Source organism: Balaenoptera musculus, chromosome 20, assembly GCF_009873245.2.
Source record: "Balaenoptera musculus isolate JJ_BM4_2016_0621 chromosome 20, mBalMus1.pri.v3, whole genome shotgun sequence".
NCBI classification, from domain to species: Eukaryota; Metazoa; Chordata; class Mammalia; order Artiodactyla; family Balaenopteridae; genus Balaenoptera; species Balaenoptera musculus.
Window position 1 is genome coordinate 17,052,288 of NC_045804.1, and position 22,203 is coordinate 17,074,490.

The window sequence follows — 22,203 nt, forward strand, 5'->3', positions numbered from 1 at the left end:
CTTATATAAGTTATGGAGGAAGGAGAAAAGATGTGAATGACTTAGAAATGAAGACTAAAGCCTCAAACTTGGTGGAGAATGGATGGAGAATGTTGAAAACAGGCCATGTGATAGTTTTGGATTTTTTTGGATGGAAAATTAGATAATAGACTTGAGCAAAAATTAGGTAATAGACTCTAGCTAAAATTAGATAATAGACTTCAAATTAAATTAATACTTTACCTTGTGTTGCTAAACTTTAAGATTCAGTTTTGAAAAAAAGAGATGGTTAAAACCAAAAAAGTCAAGATCCTTATGCCAGCTTTGATAAAATTTATATTTATGTAATTGAGTAAGAACCTACCTTACCTAACACTATAAGTTGCTTATATAATTACAACAAAGAAGAGAGTCCCTCAGTAACCTGAATTTCGTATGCTGAGCTCACTTATGCAGTGGCATCTGTCTGCTCAAGCACATTTCCCCACACGTTTTCCCAATTCCCCACGTTCTTTCCAAACCTTTACCATGTTTCCCAATATCATCTCCTCATCCTGCATCTTGTAGATGACCTAAGCCCCCTACTTCACATAGTAAACAGAACCCAACATGCGTAACCTCAGCTTACTTCCTCTTCTCTTTACTTAACTAGTCTCAGAAGAAGAGGTTTCCTTGCAACTGTCTCCTTAAATCCCTACTCTTCGTTGCCAGAGTTCCTGCAAGTGTGATCTCTGTCTGTTCTTGCTTATGCTACTTAGCTTCCTTCTCCTACCGCAACCCAGAATGATGTGACCCAGATCAGCATGAACTTTCTGATTTTTAAATCTAATGTTCTCTTTCCAGGCCTCATCCTTTGTCTCTGGAGCATTTGTCCCTATTGTCACATTCCTCTGCTTAAAGCTTTTTGAGGCTTTTCATGTGCCCAGAGCGGGCATTCAAAAATATTGAACCAATAGTTTTGATATCTTCTCTGAGCTTTCAACAAGTCTCTTTTAATGGACATTACTGCCTGAATCTCAAATGCCTTATAGCCAAAAACAAAGTTATGATTTCCTCTTGCTAACTTCTTGGTTGTTTTCTGAGATTACTATCATTTTTCCCATGTGCCCCAAGGCTAGATGCCTTAAGGTCATCCTTGACTCTTCCCCTTTTTCTTATTTTCATTTGGTCTCTAAGCTCTGATGAGTATCTCCCCTCTCTTCCATTCTTTTCCTACTACTATTTCTTAAGATTATTACCTCTTTCCATTCCTGGTCTCTTGTCTGGATTATTTCAGTAGTACATTCAGGGATTTTAATTTGAATTCCATGATTGGACCTCAGAGGATCTAAAAATCTTCTCAAAATTGCATGCAAATTTTTGTACATGGGCATTTTTCTGGGCAGGTCCATTAGACTATTCCATGGGAAAGAAAGTGAGAGATAGAATGAGAGAATATGACATTTTAAACAAGTCAGTTCCACTGATTTCTCATTCTTCTATGCCTGCCCTTTGCTATGTAGTTCCCTAACCCAGGGAACTGATCTCTGAGTAGTGAGGGGGCATGTAAGACATAAAGGAAAAAAAAAAGGAACAGTACAGCTCGCAGTCACAGTCCAGCAGCCAGAGGTCAGAGGCTCCCCAGCATCAGAGCTAGGCCTTAATGTCCTGGAGAAGCTCAGGGGAAAGCTGGGGTATCAGTAGGGAGGCAGCCTTCTGAGGCCTCTGGACCCAGTTGTTCATGTGCTTCCAAAGGACTTGGAGGGATAGGAAAGCTTAATTGGCAAAAATCCAGAGCCAGCCAGTGAGGCAGTGTCCCCAGAAAAAGGTTAAGAACATTCCTCCAACTAGACTCCCACCCTCTGATCTTTGTTCTCTAGTCCTTTGTCTACTCCACCGCCAGTTAGTTTTTAAATACACATCTCCGTTATGTATCCTCCCTGATTAAAAACCCCTGGGTTTTTACAAAACAAATTAAAAACTCCCGGGCATGGTGTCAAGGCCTTCCTTAGTTGGGAACCTGTCATCCCCTTACTCAGGCACTCACCTCCAAGGCTCCCAGCCACAGAAGGTGATAACTGGCTGTTTTGAGAGGACAGCTTCTAGGTCCATACTGCCATGCCTAATCTCATGCTAATCTCTCTCTTTAGGGTGCCTTTTCCCTTCGCTTGCCCAACCATGAACCTCAAACTGGCCTTCAAGACCCAGACTGTATGTTACCTCTTCCCCTGTGTCCATCCCTAATTTTCTGCCATCACTCTAGCAGAATCAGTCTCTCTTGGCTAGGTTCCAAAAAACATTTCATGCACATCTCTGATAATGTCATATTATATTGTAGATAACCTATTTTTTTTTTTTTTAAATTGTCTTTGGGCCATTCTTTTTTTTTTGTAATATAGTCTCTAAAGGCATTTATTTATTTATTTATTTATTTATATATATATATAGCTGTGTTGGTTCTTCGTTTCTGTGCGAGGGCTTTCTCCAGTTGCGGCAAGCGGGGGCCACTCTTCATCGCGGTGCGCGGGCCTCTCACTATCGCGGCCTCTCTCCTTGCGGAGCACAGGCTCCAGATGCGCAGGCTCAGCAATTGTGGCTCACGGGCCCAGTCGCTCCGCGGCATGTGGGATATTCCCAGACCAGGGCTCGAACCCGTGTCCCCTGCATTGGCAGGCAGACTCTCAACCACTGCGCCACCAGGGAAGCCCTAGATAACCTATTTTTATTTGTCTTTCCTACTAAATCAGAAATGCCCTGTAGGTAGGGACTGCCTTTTTCATGTTTGTATCCCAAACACCTAGTTTCATGCCTAGTCCAAACAAGAGCTTAATACACTTTTGTAGAATGGAATTACTTATGAAGAGTTTTTATGACTCATTTAAATTAGAGACCAGTGCTTATTTAATAAGTCAGAAAGGCTATGATAATAATAGTAATAACAAAGTCCCATTTCCACTGCTTATTTAAGTAACTGCTTCCTTTGTGGAAGTGGATTTTGAAAATCTTCACATGTCATTGTATATTTTTGATGTGCTTTCTTGACATCCTAAAAGAATTATGGTTCTCATGCAGACTAGAGTTTCTATGACATTCTTATTGATGTTATATTGAATAGATTCTGTAATTTCACAGATCTGTATTATATATAAGTTCCACGGATGTGCATTTTGTCTTTCTCTCAAACTTCATGGTAATATTTTGTGGGTTATTTATTTTATGACATCTGAGTCAATTTAATTCAAAACACATTAAATTGAGCATTTCCCACGTACAAAAACAGAGTTACAGAGTTAAAAATCTACTATTTATGTATTATGTAGTTTGTCTTGCTAAATTTGTAAGTCCCAGTCATTGCAAAGGTGTTTTTTAGGTATTTAAATTAGTTCAGCCATGAAAGTACATACTGTTCATAATTTAAGAGCTTCAAATAATTTTTAAAAACCATTTTCTATACCCCTATTTTCTCTGAGTTATGTAGGAAAAGAATCAATAATTTACTTATTCAGCCATTTATTGAGTACATATTATGTGCTAGGCATTAGGCTGGGTGTCTGCAATTCAGGATTGATGAGACAGTACCTCCCCTTGAATAGTTTACAGTCTAATAGAAAAGAAAGTATATAAACAAATAATTGCAATTTAAACTTTGGAGAAGAGGAAGGAAGCTCCTTCTTTGAGAACTGATGCTGAGGTTGAGAAAAGAGATGTCTGCAGATAAATTTGTAGATAAAGAAGCAGGGATGTGAAGGGGGTTTGGAGATGTAATTAAGGTTACTAATAACCTCATCAGAAGATAGGGAGATTAACCTGAAATATCTGGGTGGGCCCAACATAATCACATAAGGTAGTTTAAGGCAGAAGAGACAGAGAGATGTGTCAGAAAGAGAAGCTGAAGAGAACTGAAGCATAAAAGAAACTCAGTCACTTGCTGGAGGGGGACCACATGGAAAGCGTCAAAAGGAAAGTAGGCAGCCTCTAGGAGAAAAGATCAACCTGACCCCTAGCTGACAGCCAGCAAAGAAACAGGAATCTCAGTCTTACAGTCACAGTCACAAGGAAATAGATTCTATCAACAACCCACATAAACTTGTAAGTGGATTCTTCCCAGAGCCCCATTGGCCCACACCTTGATTTCAGTCTTATGTAAAATGGAGCAGAGCTACCCAAACCCACCCAAACTTCTGACTTAAAGAACTGTGAAATAATAAATTTGCAGTGTTTAAAAAAAAGAAGGTGGCCAAAAAAAGAAAAAAAGAAGCAGGGAGCTGAAGGGAGTCCATACCTGATAGTCTTTTTTTTTTTTTTTTTTTAATATGAAAAGTAGGAAACTAGATCAACTCTAAGAATTAATGGCATGGGTAGTGCTTGAGAAGAGAACAGTGAAGTCTGGATAATAACTAAGGAAAATAGGAGATGAACAGAAACAGGTAAGGGGTGGCATGCAATATTGAGAAAGCAGTGAGAGTAGAACTGAAATCAGATAGCATGAGACTGTTAGGATATCAGTCAGCACAGTGGTGTAATTTTCTCTGGTCATGCTCTGTGGCCAATGTTTAGGTGCAATAAAGCCATATTGTGTTCAGGGCTCATAGGGTAGGTATAACAGAAGTATAAGAATGCTGAGGAGGTGAGAGTCCTTGAAAGAAAGCATGGCTTAATATGGAAGGAAGTGTGGTTAGAAGGAAGTTGATAAACTTGGAGAAGGTTGAGACTGGAGAGATGGGCCTAAGGGCTGGTACTTTGTAGGTACTTAGCAAGTCTTCATTTTATCCTTTCTGGCTCTCCCCTCCTTGTGCCTGTGTCACTCCCTCCACCACCACCTGCCTCTGCAATGGTTTATACAAATAGTCTCAAATCATGATAGTAGCAGTTGGTTTGGAGAGGAAGGTTAGGAGGCAGGTTCCAAAGTCCTCGTCAGATGTGTCCCAGTGGCTTGGATGCTGACAGTGCCTGGTGGTGTTGGCCTCTAGGAGAAGCTCAAGGCTTATCCCCTTATCTCCTTACCCCTCATGCCCCAAGGGTGGGACAAGGGCAAAGACATTTTATGGGCCACAGTTTTTTTTTTTGTTTTGTTTTGTTTTTTTAATTTATTTTTGGCTGTATTGGGTCTTTGTTGCTGCGCGCGGGCTTTCTCTAGTTGCGGTGAGCGGGTGCTACTCTTCATTGTGGTGCACGGGCTTCTCATTGCGGTGGCTTCTCTTGTTGCGGAGCACGGGCTCTAGGCACGCGGACTTCAATAGCTGTGGCACACAGGCTCAGTAGTTGTGGCTCGCGGGCTCTAGAGCTCAAGCTCAGTAGTTGTGGCACACGGGTGTAGTTGCTCCACAGCATGTGGGATCTTCCTGGCCCAGGGATCGAACCCGTGTCCCCTGCATTGGCAGGCGGATTCTTAACCACTGAGCCACCAAGGAAGTCCCTGGGCCACAGTTCTTAGGACAGGAATTTACTCTGTGATGAGAAGGGTTAAGAATCTAAGCCTTTAAGTGTTTCCACTAAGTTCCCCTTGTCTCTACAAGTCTAACCAGAAGCACAGATCTCATTACTTTCAAGGATTTAAAAAGGAGTCTTTTTTTGAAACGAAGATAGAAGCAATGGCCGTACTGGCAACCCAAAGTATCTTCCTCCTCAGAATCTAAAATTTCTAGTAAAGTTGGTTGAATCTTGTGTTTTCCTTTATTGAGTCATTCGATGTATTGTCATAATTTTTCTTAAAGATATAATTTTTTAAGGCTTTCGTTCCAAATGAGGACATTTTCCATAAAAATACACTGTATCCCATTTCCAGAAATTTTCTTGTTCACCTGTAGTTTTGAGTGTAACGCTTGAAATCTAAGAATTCATTATTTCACAGAGTGCTTTTTTGGTGTAGTATAAAGAAAAAACGCATAAGTAGAGTCATGCATCTTAAGTGTGAAACTTAAATAGGTGAGAATTCCTAGAGTGAGTAAACAGAAACCAAATTTCATCTTAATCTTAAGAAATGGAGTAAATGCTTGTGTAGAGTGGGCTAAAGAAATCCCAGGGAGTCTAAATCATTAGTCTTGCTATTTCGCTATTGTTAATGATACCTTTAAGGCATTTAGCAATGGTTGCCTAGAAAAGAATTGAACACTATTCTTGTGAAGCTTCAGTTTCATTTTCATCCTGGTGGCTCTGAGAAAACACGTCTCTCACTTGGCATAGTCACGTGAAATAGGGCATTCAACTTCATCCACAAAGTCTGTAACATCCATCTGGACCCTATGGATTGCTCTATACCCACCCAACTCAGACATGTCTGCCCTTTCTTCAAGTGCTTGTATTGACAGGTAGACCTGTAATTTCTTTGACTAAGATATAGTTTCCACAGCCTGTCGTATCATAATAGATCTGTGTTGGGTTAAACTTGCCTAAAAACAGGTCTTTTTCCCCCTGGCTTTAAAGTAAAGGATAATGAAAAAGAAGTAATATTTCCTAATTAGGTATTTAGGTCAAAGAGACATTTTCAGAGTTGAAAGTATTTGTTCTCAATGATAGTTCAAATATACTGTTCCAAAGACCTTTAATTGGCAGCTTTCCCCCTCAACTATTGGTACTGGTGTAGGAATTGTTTGTGGATTTTCTGTTTTAAAAAGATCTTCAGTTCATTCTTGTTCTGTTCATGGCACCTAGATATTAATATATGTTAATGCTATTGCTGTATTTTTCCTAACATGCGAAGAAGAAAGAAAACTTTGATGTCTTACTTGGATTTTAGTTAGTTGATGTAAGACTGTTTTCTTTTCCTTTTTAGGTTGCAAACATGTTAAAGGCATCCTGTTATATGGGCCTCCAGGTTGTGGTAAGACTCTCTTGGCTCGACAGATTGGCAAGATGTTGAATGCAAGAGAGCCTAAAGTGGTCAATGGGCCGGAAATCCTCAACAAGTATGTGGGAGAATCAGAGGCTAACATTCGTAAACTCTTTGCTGATGCTGAAGAGGAGCAAAGGAGGGTAATGTTAACATAAGTACAATTTAGTAAAAGTTTGTTATCACTTATATGATGATTGAAACCCAGAGTTATGGTGGAAGACTTGTTGCTGTGATTTATAGTTTGAAGAAATTGCAGATAAAATTTACTTAGAACCGAGTTATGTCACTGAACTGGGATTGTGGGAGATTTACATGTTGTGAGCAGATGTCAGTATCCACATGTTCATAATACAAAGATAGATTATATGAGCCAAAGGTTTTGCAAAAACAGATCATGAATATGTTTTTAAGTGACACTTTTATTCCACATTACTTCCAGAGACTTGAACTCATTTATCCTAAAAGAGAGAAATTAAATCCATAAAGGGACTTGTAGAATTAAGTATGTGTAAGGTTCATGTGCAGAAAGCTAGTTTACTTACCACTGACTTAACTCAGCTGTAGTGACAGGTATAAGTTGTTAGGTCTCAAAGGAAAACTTGATTGGGGTCTTAGAAAAAAATAAAATTAACTAAAAATCAAGCCAGAGTTTACTAATTGTGATGGTTAATTTTGTGCTAATTTGCCTGGGCCTCAGGGTGCCCAGACATCGGTTAAACATTATTCTGGGTGGGTTGTGTTTACCATTTGAATCTGTGGACTGAGTAAAGCAGTTGTCCTCCCTAATATGCCATCCAATCAGTTGAAGGCCTGAATAGAACAAAAAGGCTTACCCTCCCTTGAGTAAGAGGGAATTTCCTACTGCCTGAGCTGGGATATCAGTTTTTTGCTGCCTTCAGACTCAAATTGAAACACCTCTTCCTGGCTCTCAAGCTTGCAGGCCTTTGGACTGGAACTACACCATCAGCTCTCTCGTGTCTCCAGTTTGCCAGCTGCAGAGCTTGGGACTTGTCAGCCTCCATAATTATGTTAGCCAACTCCTTACATTTAATCTCTAGATAGATAGATGGATAGATAGATTTTATATATATATATATATATATATATATATATATATTCTTTTTTTTTTTTTTTCAGGTACCAATAGAATAGATAGACTAGATCTATAGATCTATTGATTCTGTTTCTCTGGAAAACTTTGACTAATATACTAGTATTAACATATTTGTTTCATTAAAGGAAAGTTTAAAAACAGTGTCATGGGATTTCTGGTTCTGGCAATACAGTAGACTAGGTAACCTGAAAACCTTCCTTCTACAAAAATCTTCAAATGCTGGGTAAAATATAACTAAAATAATTTCAAATGCACAATTGAGCTCTCAGGAAAGAAAAGGAAGTCTTCAGAAATCAAAAGAAAACTGAAATCTAGAGTAGTAAAGATGAGCTGCAGCTTTTGGTTCTGGTAATGTGTGCATTTGGGTTTTAGCATCCACTAGGGGGCATAAAATGAGTCCTTGAACTTACTTAAGGTGTGGCCTAGGAACTGGAACCTTCAAAGCAGCTCTATCATCAATGAAAAGCATGACTAGAAAATATTTCCCTACCAGCACAGAGAAATAACAAAACCTTTTAACTATTTGCTTGGGTTCTAGAGTGGGAGATGAGGAATCTGCCATGGGAATTCTAAACCATGGATCTTTAACTCATGCTTAGGATTTGAAAAAAACACACACACACATAAACACCCCACTATGTAGTCTGGGGCCCCCAAATTGAGAAATTAATTTTAAAATGAATCCTGGGCCAATGTTACCACATAGGGTTGTTAGATATAAGCACACCCCAAGGGATACTCCAACAAAGCCAGGCCACAAGAGATTCTCACAGGGGAAGCTAAAATAGCTCCAGTAAATGGAAAATGTCATCATCAAAAATTTTTTTTTTTTTTTAATTATTGATTCCTACTGAATCAGCAACTCTGGGGGTAGGTAGAGCCTAGCAACATGTGTTTTTTTTACTTGTTTGTTTGTTTGTTTGTTTGTTTATTTATGGCTGTGTTGGGTCTTCGTTTCTGTGTGAGGGCTTTCTCTAGTTGTGGCAAGCGGGGGCCACTCTTCATCGCGGTGCGCGGGCCTCTCATTATCGCGGCCTCTCTTGTTGCGGAGCACAGGCTCCAGACGTGCAGGCTCAGTAATTGTGACTCACGGGCCTAGCCGCTCCGTGGCATGTGGGATCTTCCCAGACCAGGGCTCGAACCCGCGTCCCCTGCCTTGGCAGGCAGATTCTCAACCACTGTGCCACCAGGGAAGCCCCCATCAAAATTTTAAGCTCAGCAACTAGGTTAAACATAAGTAGTAGTTTCAGCTGAGGAGAGATATGATAAACAGTAGAATAGATCTAAAGAAATCACCCAGAATGTAGCACAGAGAGATACAGAGATGGAAAATATGAAAGAGAAATTGAGATAACAGAGTTAAAATGAGAAGTCCAAATAAAAAGAATAGTGTAGAGGCAATATTCAAAGATAGAATGGCTGAGAATGTTTTAGAATTGATAAACATAAATACTTAGATTCATGTAGCACCATGAGCCCAAATGGGATAAGTAGAAATTTATATCTAGATGCATTGTAGTGAAACTGGAGAATACCAAAGGAAAAAAGAGAAATGTCTTAGTATCAACAAAAAAGAAATGATGATGACATCCAAAGGGATATCCATTATGTTGACAGTAAACTTTTTAACAACAGCAAGAGAGACCAGAAAACAGTGGAAGAATATCTTCACAGAGCTAAGTAAAAATAACTGTCAACTTAAAATTTTATACCCAGCTTAATTCTCATTCAGGAATAAGATGAAATGAAGGTATTTTTTCAGGCAAAGTCTAATAGAGTTAACTAGTCACAGAAGCTTGTTGGAAGAATGTGAAGCAGGATATATTTGAGACTGAAGAAAATTGAACCCAGAAGGAAACAGTGGATGCAAGAAACAATGGTGAGCAATGAAATTGGTAAAAATGTAGATAAAATCTGGAGCTTCTACTTCTGGTAGTGGCAGATTAGGTAATTTGAATCATGCCTGCCACTGAAGACTACCGGAAAAGCTCAATAAAATGTTTAATTTTTTTTTTTTAATGTGTTTGGAGGTATCAGAGAGCTTACAAGATCTAGGGGGAGAATGGCGGCCCAGAAAAAAAGGTCCCAGTGTATGGGGGTCACTGTTCCTCTGGAGAAATTAGCCATTTCTGGAGGGAGCTGCTAAACAGTTATGCAGCCCTCTTGACTGGCTAGTGGGTATAAGGGGGACAGAGATTAGAGCCTATGGCCCACAAAGAGGGGACATCTGATGAACATGCCTCATTTTTTTTTTTTTAATTTTTTTTTTTACATTTTATTTATTTATTTATGGCTGTGTTGGGTCTTCGTTTCTGTGCGAGGACTTTCTCCAGTTGCGGCAAGCGGGGGCCACTCTTCATCGCGGTGCGCGGGCCTCTCACTATCGTGGCCTCTCTTGTTGCAGAGCACAGGCTCCAGACGTGCAGGCTCAGTAATTGTGGCTCACGGGCCTAGTTGCTCCGCGGCATGTGGGATCTTCCCAGACCAGGGCTCGAACCCGTGTCCCCTGCACTGGTAGGCAGACTCTCAACCACTGTGCCACCAGGGAAACCCCATGCCTCATTTTGAGCTGGGACTCTGAAGGGCTACACCATAGGAGCAAGTGTTAACCAGAAGCAGACATGCTGTTACAGAGGCTACAGATCAGCTTTGAGTCGTGTCATTCTCTAAAATTAGGCTGAGGGTTCCTAAACCACTAGTGCCCCCAGACATTTGGCAGAATTGTAGATCCTTCCTGGTGGAAGGTAGTATCATGCAAGGCCATAAACTATTTCTATAGTTTGTAAATGCAATGCCTGGCTTATAATCAAAAGCAATCAGATACACAAAGACATAAACAACATGAAGAAAGAGAAACAAAAGATGATAGAAACTGGGCCTCAAGATACTGGAATTCTCAGATACAGACTTTAAAAATAAGTATACTTATTACATTCAAAGAGAAACAAGATTGAAAATTTTGGCAGAGCACTGGAAACTGTTAAAAAAAAAATCAAATGGAAATTCTGGGAATGAGAAATTCAGTAAATTAACTCAAGTTTAAACAACAGATTAGACACATCTAAAGAGAGAATTAGTGAACTGAAAGATGTTAGACAAAAATAACTACAGACAAAGGATGAAAGGAATGAAGAGAGATAAATACCACAAGAAAGTCTAGTGCACAATTTAAATTTCCAGAAAGTCAGGAGAAAGAGGATGGGGCAAAAGCTGTATTTGAAGAGAAAAGGGTTTAGAACTTTCTAAAATGGGTGAAGAACATCAGTCCATGGATTCCAGCAGTGATATAAACCTCAAGCAAAAGAAATACTGAAGAATTCTACACTTATAATCATTGTTAAATGGCTGAAAATAAAAAAAGGAGAGAGAGAGAGAGAGAGAGAGAAATCTTAAAAGCAGCTAGAGAAAAAAAGGATTACCTTCCAATAAACAACAATTAGCTGGCAGCTGTCTTCTCAACAGAAATGACGAAATCAGTTGAATGTCATTTTTTAAGAGAATAGCTGTCAACTTAAAATTTGCATTGTCATATAAATATACAATAAAGTACTGTATTGTAATAAAAATAGACTGTACACAGTTGTGAATCTAACAAATAAATGTTGAGCAAAAGAAAACACGAGAAAGGATCATATATACTGTATGATTCCATTTATATACAGCTCAACTAAAGTATAGTGTTTAATGATGCTTTCTTCTAAGTTGGTAAAACTGTAAAGGAAAGTGAGGAATAATTACCTTAAAAATCAGATTGTGGTTGCCTTTGGGGCACGGAGGGGAGGGGTGTTGGGGAAGGGTGGTGAGGAGGCACTGCCAGGATGCTGGCACTCTTCTGTGTCTTGTTATGGTTACATGGATGTTCATTTTGTGACAGTTCCTTCAGACATACATTCACATTTGTGGAACTTGCCCTCTATGTATGTCATATTCCACAATAAAAACGTTTAAAAGAGGTTAAATTTAAGAAGCATTCACTGTACCAAATAATAGTGATGATCAATATCTCTTTTTAAGGATAGAACTAAAATACGGAACAAAACATGTGGGAAGTGGGTTGAATCCATGTAAGATCCTTGTATTATTTGGGAAGAAGTTAGACATGTTAATTAACATAAAACTTAAGTAAACGTTTATGTGAAAATTGTTTATAGTTCTCAAGCTTTTCCAAGGCATGAGGGAGGAGTGGGGGAAGGAATAAAGAAAACTCAAACACTTTAGAAGGCAAGAAAGGAATAACAAGACTCAAAGAAAATGTGAAGATACTGAAAATGTAACTTTTAAAAAGATTTCACGGGCTTCCCTGGTGGCGCAGTGGTTGAGAGTCTGCCTGCCAATGCAGGGCACACGGGTTCGAGCCCCGGTCCGGGAAGATCCCACATGCCGCGGAGCAACTAGGCCCGTGAGCCACAACTACTGAGCCTGCGCGTCTGGAGCCTGTGCTCCGCAACAAGAGAGGCTGCCATAGTGAGAGGCCCGCGCGCTGTGATGAAGAGTGGCCCCCACTTGCCGCAACTGGAGAAGGCCCTCGCGCAGAAACGAAGACCCAACACAGCCATAAATAAATTAAATAAATAAATAATTAATTAATTAAAAAAAAAAAAAAAAAAGATTTCACTTACAAAAGCAGTCAGAATGATAAGGTAACTAGGATTAAATCTAACAGGAACGTTAAAGGAGAAAATTATAAACATTTTTGAAAATCTTTTTTCAGGAGCTAATAAATGGTAAGATAGAACATGTTCACATGGGAATCCTGACATTATCTTTAAAATGACAGTTCTGCCCATATTAATCTGTAAGTTCAATGCTTTTCCAGTCAAGTCTAACAGGACTTTTTTGGAATTTGACGTTTTTTTTTTGGATGCTTGAAGAGTCATGAAAATTTTGGAGAATAATGAAAAGTTACTTTTTCAGATATCAAGACTTACTGGAAAGCTATAGTAATTGAAACAATTTTATATATTCATGCAAAAACAGACCATGGAAATAGAGGAACACAGGAAGAACTTGTTACGTGAAAAGTGGCAATACAAATCAGAGGGGAAATGATATACTGTTCCATGATGGGACTGAGATCATTGGCTCTCTGTTTGGAAAAAGATAAAATGCAGTCCCTATCTCACTTCATACAGAATTACAAAATGGATTTGCAAAAAACGAAACTAAAACTTACAAGAGAAAATTTTTAGAAGAAAACTAGGGAAAGACATTAAGAATTGAGGCTAGGGAAGAATTTCTTAATAAGATATAGAAATTAAATCCATAAAAGAAAAAAATGTTTATTTGGCTACATTAATATAAAGAAAATTCTCTCTGACAAATTACACTGAATACAAATGTCTCAAACTAGAGAAGATGTTTGCAACCCATATAATCCACAAAAAATTGGTATCTTCTATAATAAATTCTCTGTAATAACTCCTGTATAATAAGTAAGAAAAAGACAAACACCACAATTTTTTTAAAAAACTGGCAAAGGATATGAATAGGCAGTTTCTCAGAGGAGGAACCCAACTGACGATAAGCAGATGAAACAATGCTCAGGAAAATGCATAATAAAAGAGAAATCACCTTATAAACAACCTGATAAAATTTACAAAGGCTAATAATGCCAGAAGTTGATGAGGTTATGGAGAAACAGGACTTCATATACATTACTAGTCATAGTATAAATTAGAAAAATAGTGAGTAATATCGTGCAGATTAATTTGACACCTTACAAAAATGAAGATGCACAAACCTCATGACCCATGAGTTCTACTTCAAGACAGCTACCCTAGAGAAACACTCTTGCACTTGTGCACCAAATGACATGTACCAGAATGTTGATTGCCGCACTATATGCAATGGGGGGAAAACTAGAAATATCTTGATTCTTCTCAGTAGGAAATGGAATATTATCTTAGACATTAAAATAAATAACAGATTTACATGGATCAATATGCATAACACCCAGAAACATAGTATCTATTTTTTTAATCTAGTAAGCTTTATTAAATCTAATTTATCCTGTCATTTCCTACTTTTTCTTATTTTTGTTGATGGTAAAAATAAATTTTAAACATTGCCTTTATAACAACACTTCTGCTGCTTCAAATCTACTTGTTGGGTGCTTAATCATTTCAGTTTTACACAAGGTGGTTTTCTCCCCTGCTTCCCTATATCCCATTATGTTCTTGTTCATATTCAGATCTCTAGCCGTCTCAGCTCCATTGCATCCTGGTATATTATTGCAAGTCTAATAACTGATCTCAACTCTTCAGACAGTCCCAGAACCAATTCGGTTTTACAATTCATTCCTAATACTACAATATTTTTTGTTTCAGGTATCTTTTTACCTCTCAGAATACCAAGAAAAATAGTCATTACCATTTACTATCTGGGTTGAAAGAACTTCTTTTTAAAAATTGTTTTTAAGTTGATTACAGATCACTTGCAAACAAAAATAAAGGGAAGTAGAGACTATTAAAATATTTAATAGAGCTTAAATATAGCAAACCAAATTTTTATTCCATATTTTCCTGGGTTTGAAGATATCTACTGATTGATCGATAGATAGATATATACCCAAAATGCGCAGGAGCCTCTGTATGTAACTAACTGTTTATCAGTTGTTATGCGTGAACTTGTACACTGATTCTAAATTTCAAATACATCTCTAATAGATTATAGCTTATCATTACTTCTTTTTTTTTTAAATTTTTATTTATTTATTTATTTTTGGCTGGGTCGGGTCTTCGTTTCTGTGCGAGGACTTTCTCCAGTTGCGGCAAGTGGGGGCCACTCTTCATCGCGGTGCGCAGGCCTCTCACTGTTGCGGCCTCTCTTGTTGCGTAGCACAGGCTCCAGACGCGCAGGCTCAGTAGTTGTGGCTCACGGGCCTAGTTGCTCCGCGGCATGTGGGATCTTCCCAGACCAGGACTCGAACCCGTGTCCCCTGCATCGGCAGGCAGATTCTCAACCACTGCGCCACCAAGGAAGCCCCATCATTACTTCTTGTTCTTCTACTTGCCATCATCAAGACAATACTTGAAGAGTTTTTGTTAAAATCTTTGGCTTATAATTTTGTTGAAGAGGGGAAGGACACCAGGCACTCCATAATTGCAAAATATTTTTATTTTTAGATTTGTATACACCTTTTAGAATGGCCAATCTAATTTTTTTTAAGTATCATTTTAACTTTATTTATTTATGGCTGCATTGGGTCTTCATTGCTGCACGTGGGCTTTCTCTAGTTGTGGCGAGCATGGGCTACTTTTCCTTGCAGTGCGCGGGCTTCTCATTGCACTGGCTTCTCTTGTTGCGAAGCCCGGGCTATAGGCTCGTGGGCTTCAGTGGTTGTGGCTCGCGGGCTCTAGAGTGCAGGCCGAGTAGTTGTGGCGCATGGGCTTAGTTGCTCCGCAGCATGTGGGATCTTCCTGGACCAGGGCTCGAACCCATGTCCCCTGCGTTGTCAGGCAGATTCTTAACCACTGTGCCACCAAGAAAGTTCCCCAATCCAATTTTTAAATGTCTGCATCATCTCTTTCTTCTTGTTATCTCTCTAATACCTGCCTACAATATATGTCTACTAGAAACCATGTCAAGAAAATTCTGATACACAGATGAAAGAAGAGATGAAAGAATACTGTCACGTGTCCCTTTAGAAAAAAATGAGATGGCCTAGCTGATCAAAAAAATATTGCACAATGAAAACTTTTTGTTGAATAAGTAACTGGACGAAAATGCTGTATTTTCTTTTTGTCCTTAGAAATATATTATTCAGGGCTTCCCTGGTGGCGCAGTGGTTAAGAATCCGCCTGCCAATGCAGGGGACACAGGTTCGAGCCGTGGTCCGGGAAGATCCCACATGCCACGGAGCAACTAAGCCCATGCACCCCAACTACTGAGCCTACACTCTGGAACCCACGAGCCACAGCTACTGAAGCCTGTGTGCCACAACTACTGAGCCTACACTCTAGAGCCCGCGAGCCACAAGTACTGAAGCCCGCGCGCCCAGAGCCCATGCTCCGCAACAAGAGAAGCCACCGTAATGAGAAGCCTGCGCACCACAACGAAGAGTAGCCCCCGCTCGCCACAACTAGAGACAGTGAAGACCCAAAGCAGCCAAAAATAAATAAATAAATCTATTTTAAAAAAAAGAAATATTCAGTCATCCTTGAGTTTGAGAAAATCTATGTAGGATACCATTATCTGAAGGCACAGAGTCTGAGATTTTACTTATAATGATCCATTTCACCATCTTCGTTTGTCTCTCAGGTGCTGCTATTTCACTCTTTGTGTTCATCTTTGGATTCATCTAATAATTATGAAATATTTTCCTCTGTTGATTTTCTTTTCTTTGCCAAGGAAGGCCAAGGAACAAAAACAAACAAACAAAAATCTGAATTCTCAACTGTGTTCAGTTAAAGCTAAAATCAGGCAACAAAGATGGTGGATGGTGTCTAGACTTCTTTTATACCTTCTTGAGAGAAGATGCAATACTTTGGGCAACACAATGAAAAAGCTGAAAGTTGATGTCATCGTGATATTTATTTCACTATTGCATCATTCTTCAGAGCAATTCCATCTGTTTATTTTCTTATTATTTTAATCTTTTTCAGTACAGTTAGGAATAATTGATGAGTAATGATGACATAATTTCTAGAATTTTGAAATAACATAATATATCTTAGATTTACAAATAGATCCAGTGGACCCATGCAGTAATTGCAAGATGGAATGAGGTTTTTTTCTGTTTTTAAAAAAATATATTTTCCGTTTTGTTCCTGTGGAATACTTGTAGAAAAAACGTAGTCATGAGATATCAATCTTTATAAATAGTTAAAACTGCTAAACAATGAAAATTAAAAACTGAAATTGTTTTTCAAGTGGACCCTAATGGTATACTGAGGATTAAACATTAGTTGCAGGTGAGAAGCATTTTATAAAATCTGTTGTGATAGTTTCCACATGGCTGCATAGGTATCTTTGGTGCTGTTTTTAAACTTGCAGACAGTTTAAGTATGACACTATTAATAATAAAACTGAGTTGGCAAAGAATTTCTAGGTAGATATTAATCATAGCCAGCTTTTTCTGATATACTTTTCTCAATCCTTACATCCAGAAAGGCTTGGTATATTCGGTTAATGACCCCATGGAGAGTATATATGTGTTACATAATAAAGAAAAGCATCACCTCTGTGATTCTGGACAGTCCAGGCTGACAAAGATGAACACTTGCATATAGGTCAAAGTAGCTAAATATAGAACAGCCATTTTCCAAGGCTGTTGCCAGGGGCTCCACAGCATCAGCTCTGTTTCTATGGGGGAAGACTTTGCAAATGGTAAGAACAGAGCTAGAAGTCAGGGAGTTGAAGAGAATTGCATTGTGGAACTTTAAACTCTTTGGTAAAGGGTTTATTGATAATTCAGCTATATTAATCTGTGAACATTAATCTTGACATCTTCCTTACCTGATTCCTAATTTATTGCAGTAAGAACTTGCCTTTATTTAAGTAACACACCTGTAGAAATTGATGTTATCATACTCAGTAGGTTGGCGGAAGGGACCTGATGACAAGTCATAAGATTAGCAAGGTTCTGAAAAGGTCAGAATTGTACTGAATTATGTTTAGGGAAGATTGCTCCTGTGATCATTAAATCAAGCACAGTGTCCTTATTGTCTCTGGCTTCCCTTCCACATAGATGATTTTTGAGGTTGGACTGAGAAGGAAGTCATGATTCCAGTGGTAACATAAGGCACATTGATAGCAAAATTCATACATTATAACAGCTTTTTGTTTTATGCTGTATTGACAGACAACTTTGAATAAAAATGTTTTCTAAAAATAATGTAGAATCTCACAGCTTTTTAGTCACAAACAGGAGTGTCCTAGTTTTTCTTTGAAGACAGCAAGCATTAATGCTCTACTATATAGAAGTGTTTGGCAAAGCTAAGGTTGTAGTTCCAATTCTTCATTCTCTGTCTTCTCTACAGATGGAAAGGTGAATAGTTTTTGGTGTTGAAATTTTTTTAAGCAACAAGCTATCACTTATCATCAGACATCTGTTCAATAAATATGACAATAATTGAGAAATAAAGTTAATTTTTTCAGATTTTAATTTAGTTTTAAAACAGTTGTGGAAAGAGAACAATTTGTAAGTTATGTTCAGAAAAAAATATAATGAAACTTAGTTAAATTTTGGAAACCTTGATGAACACACGAGTATCATCTTGCATAAGAATATATTAAAGAATGAACAATACTCCAAATAATGAATAATAGAATGTTAGTGTTATAAGATACTGTATCTATTTTTTGTTTATTATTATGAAGTAGAACTAACTTTTCTGGTGTACCGTTTTATAGATTTTAACATGTGTATAGTTTCATGTAACCACCACCAAAATCTACATGTGGAACATTTACATCACCCCCCAAAATTCCCTCATGCTGTTCCTTTGCTAATAACTCCTGGTAACTACTGATCTGTTTTCCATTCCTATACTTTTGTCTTTTAGAGTGTCATATAAATGGGATCATAGTATGTAACTATGACTGGCTTCTTCTTTTTTTTTTTTTTTTTTTTAAATTTTATTTATTTATTTATTTATTTATTTATTTTTGGCTGTGTTAGGTCTTCGTTTCTGTGCGAGGGCTTTCTCTAGCTGCGGCAAGCGGGGGCCACTCTTCATCGCGGTGCGCGGGCCTCTCACTATCGCAGCCTCTCTTGTTGCGGAGCACAGGCTCCAGACGCGCAGGCTCAGTAGCTGTGGCTCAGGGGCCCAGCTGCCCCGCGGCATGTGGGATCTTCCCAGACCAGGGCTCAAACCCGTGTCCCCTGCATTAGCAGGCAGACTCTCAACCACTGCGCCACCAGGGAAGCCCTGGCTTCTTCTTTTTGAGACTGGCTTCTTTCACTCATCATATTGCCTTTGAGATTCATCCGAGTTGTCGCATGTATCAAACATCCCTTTTTACTGTTGAGTAGTATTCCATCTTATGGATGTACCATAGTTTGTTTATTCACTCATCGACTAGAGTGCATTTGGGTTGGTTCTAGTTTGGGGCAGTTATGAGTAGAGCTGCTATAAACCAAGGAGTGGAATTGCCTGATCATACAGTGTTTTATCTGTTTTTATTTTTTTAATATATATTCAGATGTGTTTTAGATCCAATCCAATTTCCTTCAGGTCATTTTTAGAACTGTTTTTCTTCCTACTTCTGATGTAACATTTCATCTTTTATCTTTGTCATGTTTGCTTGATCCTTTTTCCTTTGGGTTGCCTTTATTGGAGTCATCTTCTGGTATTGTAGCCCAGAATCTGTCTTGCTTTTATATGCCTCCAGCTTAATTATATGATTCATCTTCTTACAGAATCTAGTTCGCTGCTATACTCTTCTTTACCATTTGTAGATGACTTTCAGATCTGTCTTTCTCACCTGTTTTCTTCAGTTTATATCTTATTCTCTGGAGGACATTTCTAATTAGATGTCCTGTTAACTCTTTAATCTTCTTATGGTAGAAACTTAAAAAAAATTTTTTTCCCTTCCATCTTTTCCCTTCTACAGCTTTCTTATCATAACTACAAGATAATTTCTTACCTTTGCTGTTACTTCCCCTTCTACTTGCAGGCAGTAACCAAACCTAGGACTTTGCTTTTTAGTCATCACTACTCCCATCACCATAACTCTCTTACAGTTTCTGTTTACCTCATTTACATACCACTGTTTCTCACTGACCTTCCAACTACATATTTCTCAGTTTCCATCCTAAAGTCAGGATTAAAATCATCTTACATAAAGAGGATTCTGCTTTTGCAAGTGTGTGTGTGTGTGTGTGTGTGTGTGTGTGTGTGTGTGAGAGAGGGGGGGGGGGAGAGAGAGAGAGAGAGAGAGAGAGAGAGAGAGAGAGAGAGAGAGAGAGAGAGGGAGAGTTTCAATAGAAAGGCCTGCTCCCTGTTGTGATAGTACTATAACTTTTGTTTCTCACGTTAGGTAAATTTTATTATCCCTTTTATAGGGCCTGGATTGCCTCTTAGCCATTTGCTCAAGTGGCCCTGCATGCTTCTAAATTCTTATCTGTTAGGCCCTCTCTTTCTCCTTCTACATGTCTTTGTTCAGGAGTAATTTCTCATACCACAAAACAAGTATACCTGTGATTTAGGAGGACACAAAGTTGTGTTTGTAGGTAATATGATTGTCTACTTAGAAAATTCAAAAGAATCAACTAAAAAAACTTAGATGTTAGAAGTAGCCAGATATAAAATAAATATACAAAAATTAATATTTTTTCATATATACTGTTTTTGAAATATAATGTAAAAATCCCATGCACAACTGCAACCAAAAAAACATAAATAGTTAGGAATGTTATGAATGAATTAATATGGCAAAAAGTATAAAACTTTATTGGGAGATGTAAAAGACTTGAATAATTGGAGAGACATATTCTTAAGAACTGAATATGCTATAAAGATATTAGTACTTCCTAAACTAATTTAGAGATTGAATCTTAATTCCAATCAAAGCTTGGCTTTTTTGTTTATTTTTTACTTTTTTTGTTTGTTTTTCATTGGAGAAAGTTGTTTTTACTCTAGTAGAATGATTCTAATAATCATCAGGAAGTAAACATGGTTGAAAGTAGCTAAGACAGTTATAAAAAAGAAGAAGAATGTGTGGAGGGTAAGAGCTTGCCCAAACTACTGCTATAGTCCATAGTATAGGCTGGAAATAATCTAGCATATATAAAAATATAAAGCCTGATAGAAATGGCATCTCAATCAATGAAGAAAAGGTTATTTAGTCAACAATATTGGATCAGTTAGTTAACTCTTTGAAGAATTACTTGGATTCTTACTTCACTTGTACCATATACAAAAATAAAATTCCAGATAGACTAAAGAATTATATGTAAAGTAAAAATTTACAAGAGAAGAAAATGTAGGTGACTACCAGTGTCTGTAATGGGAGAGGATTTTAAGGATAAAAGTAATGGAAAACATCATAAAAACAAAAATTGATAATGTTGGCTGTTTAAATAGTGAAAATACATTTTTTTTTTTTTGAAAATACATTTTTTAAAACCCTTCCATTTATCAAAAATATACCATGAGTAAAATTAAAAGACAAATAGCAAACTGGGATAAAACATTTATAATAAATATAATAATACCCTTAATATATAAATAATTTTTATAAATCAATAAAAATTATTAAATCCCAACAGAAAAATGTACAGAGACATGAACAAATAATAAGAGAAAAATTATCAATGGTAAAAAAAATGATTTTAAAAAGTGCTAGCCTCGTCAATAATTAGACTAATGCCAATTAAAAATGATTGAAAAATACCATTATTCATCCATCAAGTTGGTAACTACTTTTAAAAATTTCTAGTATTCATTACTTTCGAGGATATACCAAGATAGGCACTGTCATATATGGTGGTAGGATTGTTACAAAATGATAAAACCTTTCTAGAAAAATATTTGAAAGCCTATTTCAAGAGCATTAAAATACTCAAAACACCTTTTAACATAACAATTTGCCTTCATGAAGTAATCATACGTATTGTCAAAGATTTAAATATAAAAATGTTCATTGCAACAACTTCTTGATACTGAAAACTTAGAAATTATTAAATATGTGACAGTAAAGAATTAATGTGGAGTAGGGGAATTAAATTGTGAAACCAGTCATATGATCAAATATTATGGAGCCATTAAAAATCATAATGTATAGCTGTATTTATAGACATGGGAAAGGGCTTAAGATAATATCTGGGCTGAAAAAAAGAGATACAAACTTTTTATGTAGTACCAAATTAATAATATCAGTTATTTCTAGCTAGTTTAATTTTGGATGATTGAGATTTCTTTACATCTTTTGGTATTTTTTCCAAGTTTTCTGTAGTGATCATGTATTTTGCAATTAGAACCCAAAATAACAATTTTAAATTGTTTTTAAAAAACAGTTAATGTTCAAGAGAATGCAAGATGCAGTGAGTTTCCAATTTTTAATTAAAATAAAATTAAAACAGAAATAAATCTGCATTAACAGCATTTATCTTTAAGCAATATAATATAGTTTATTTTTAACTTATTTCTATTTGTTTTATAACTTTTGCTCAGTTAACATCTAATACTTTCATAATAAAAATTTTAAGTCTATTTAAAAAAAAATGATATCCTTGCCAGAGTTTTAGTGAATACCAACCATATGTAATCTTGAATCTCATTATGCCCATCATTTATACCATCTGTATGTTGTCATATTTAGGTTATGTTCATTTTCACCTGTTTTGTTTTGCTAA

The 22,203-nt window shown here is 37.3% G+C and overlaps 1 protein-coding gene across 3 annotated transcripts in view; it reads left to right on the forward strand.

Moving 5' to 3' along the window:
* NSF (N-ethylmaleimide sensitive factor, vesicle fusing ATPase) overlaps positions 1–22,203 on the forward strand; it is a 161,542-nt gene that overhangs the window by 80,569 nt on the left and 58,770 nt on the right. For all 3 annotated transcript variants that reach the window (XM_036836863.1, XM_036836864.1, XM_036836866.1), the window contains exon 9: positions 6,731–6,930. In XM_036836863.1, the coding sequence (XP_036692758.1) occupies positions 6,731–6,930 (200 nt within the window). The remainder of the gene's footprint in view (positions 1–6,730; positions 6,931–22,203) is intronic.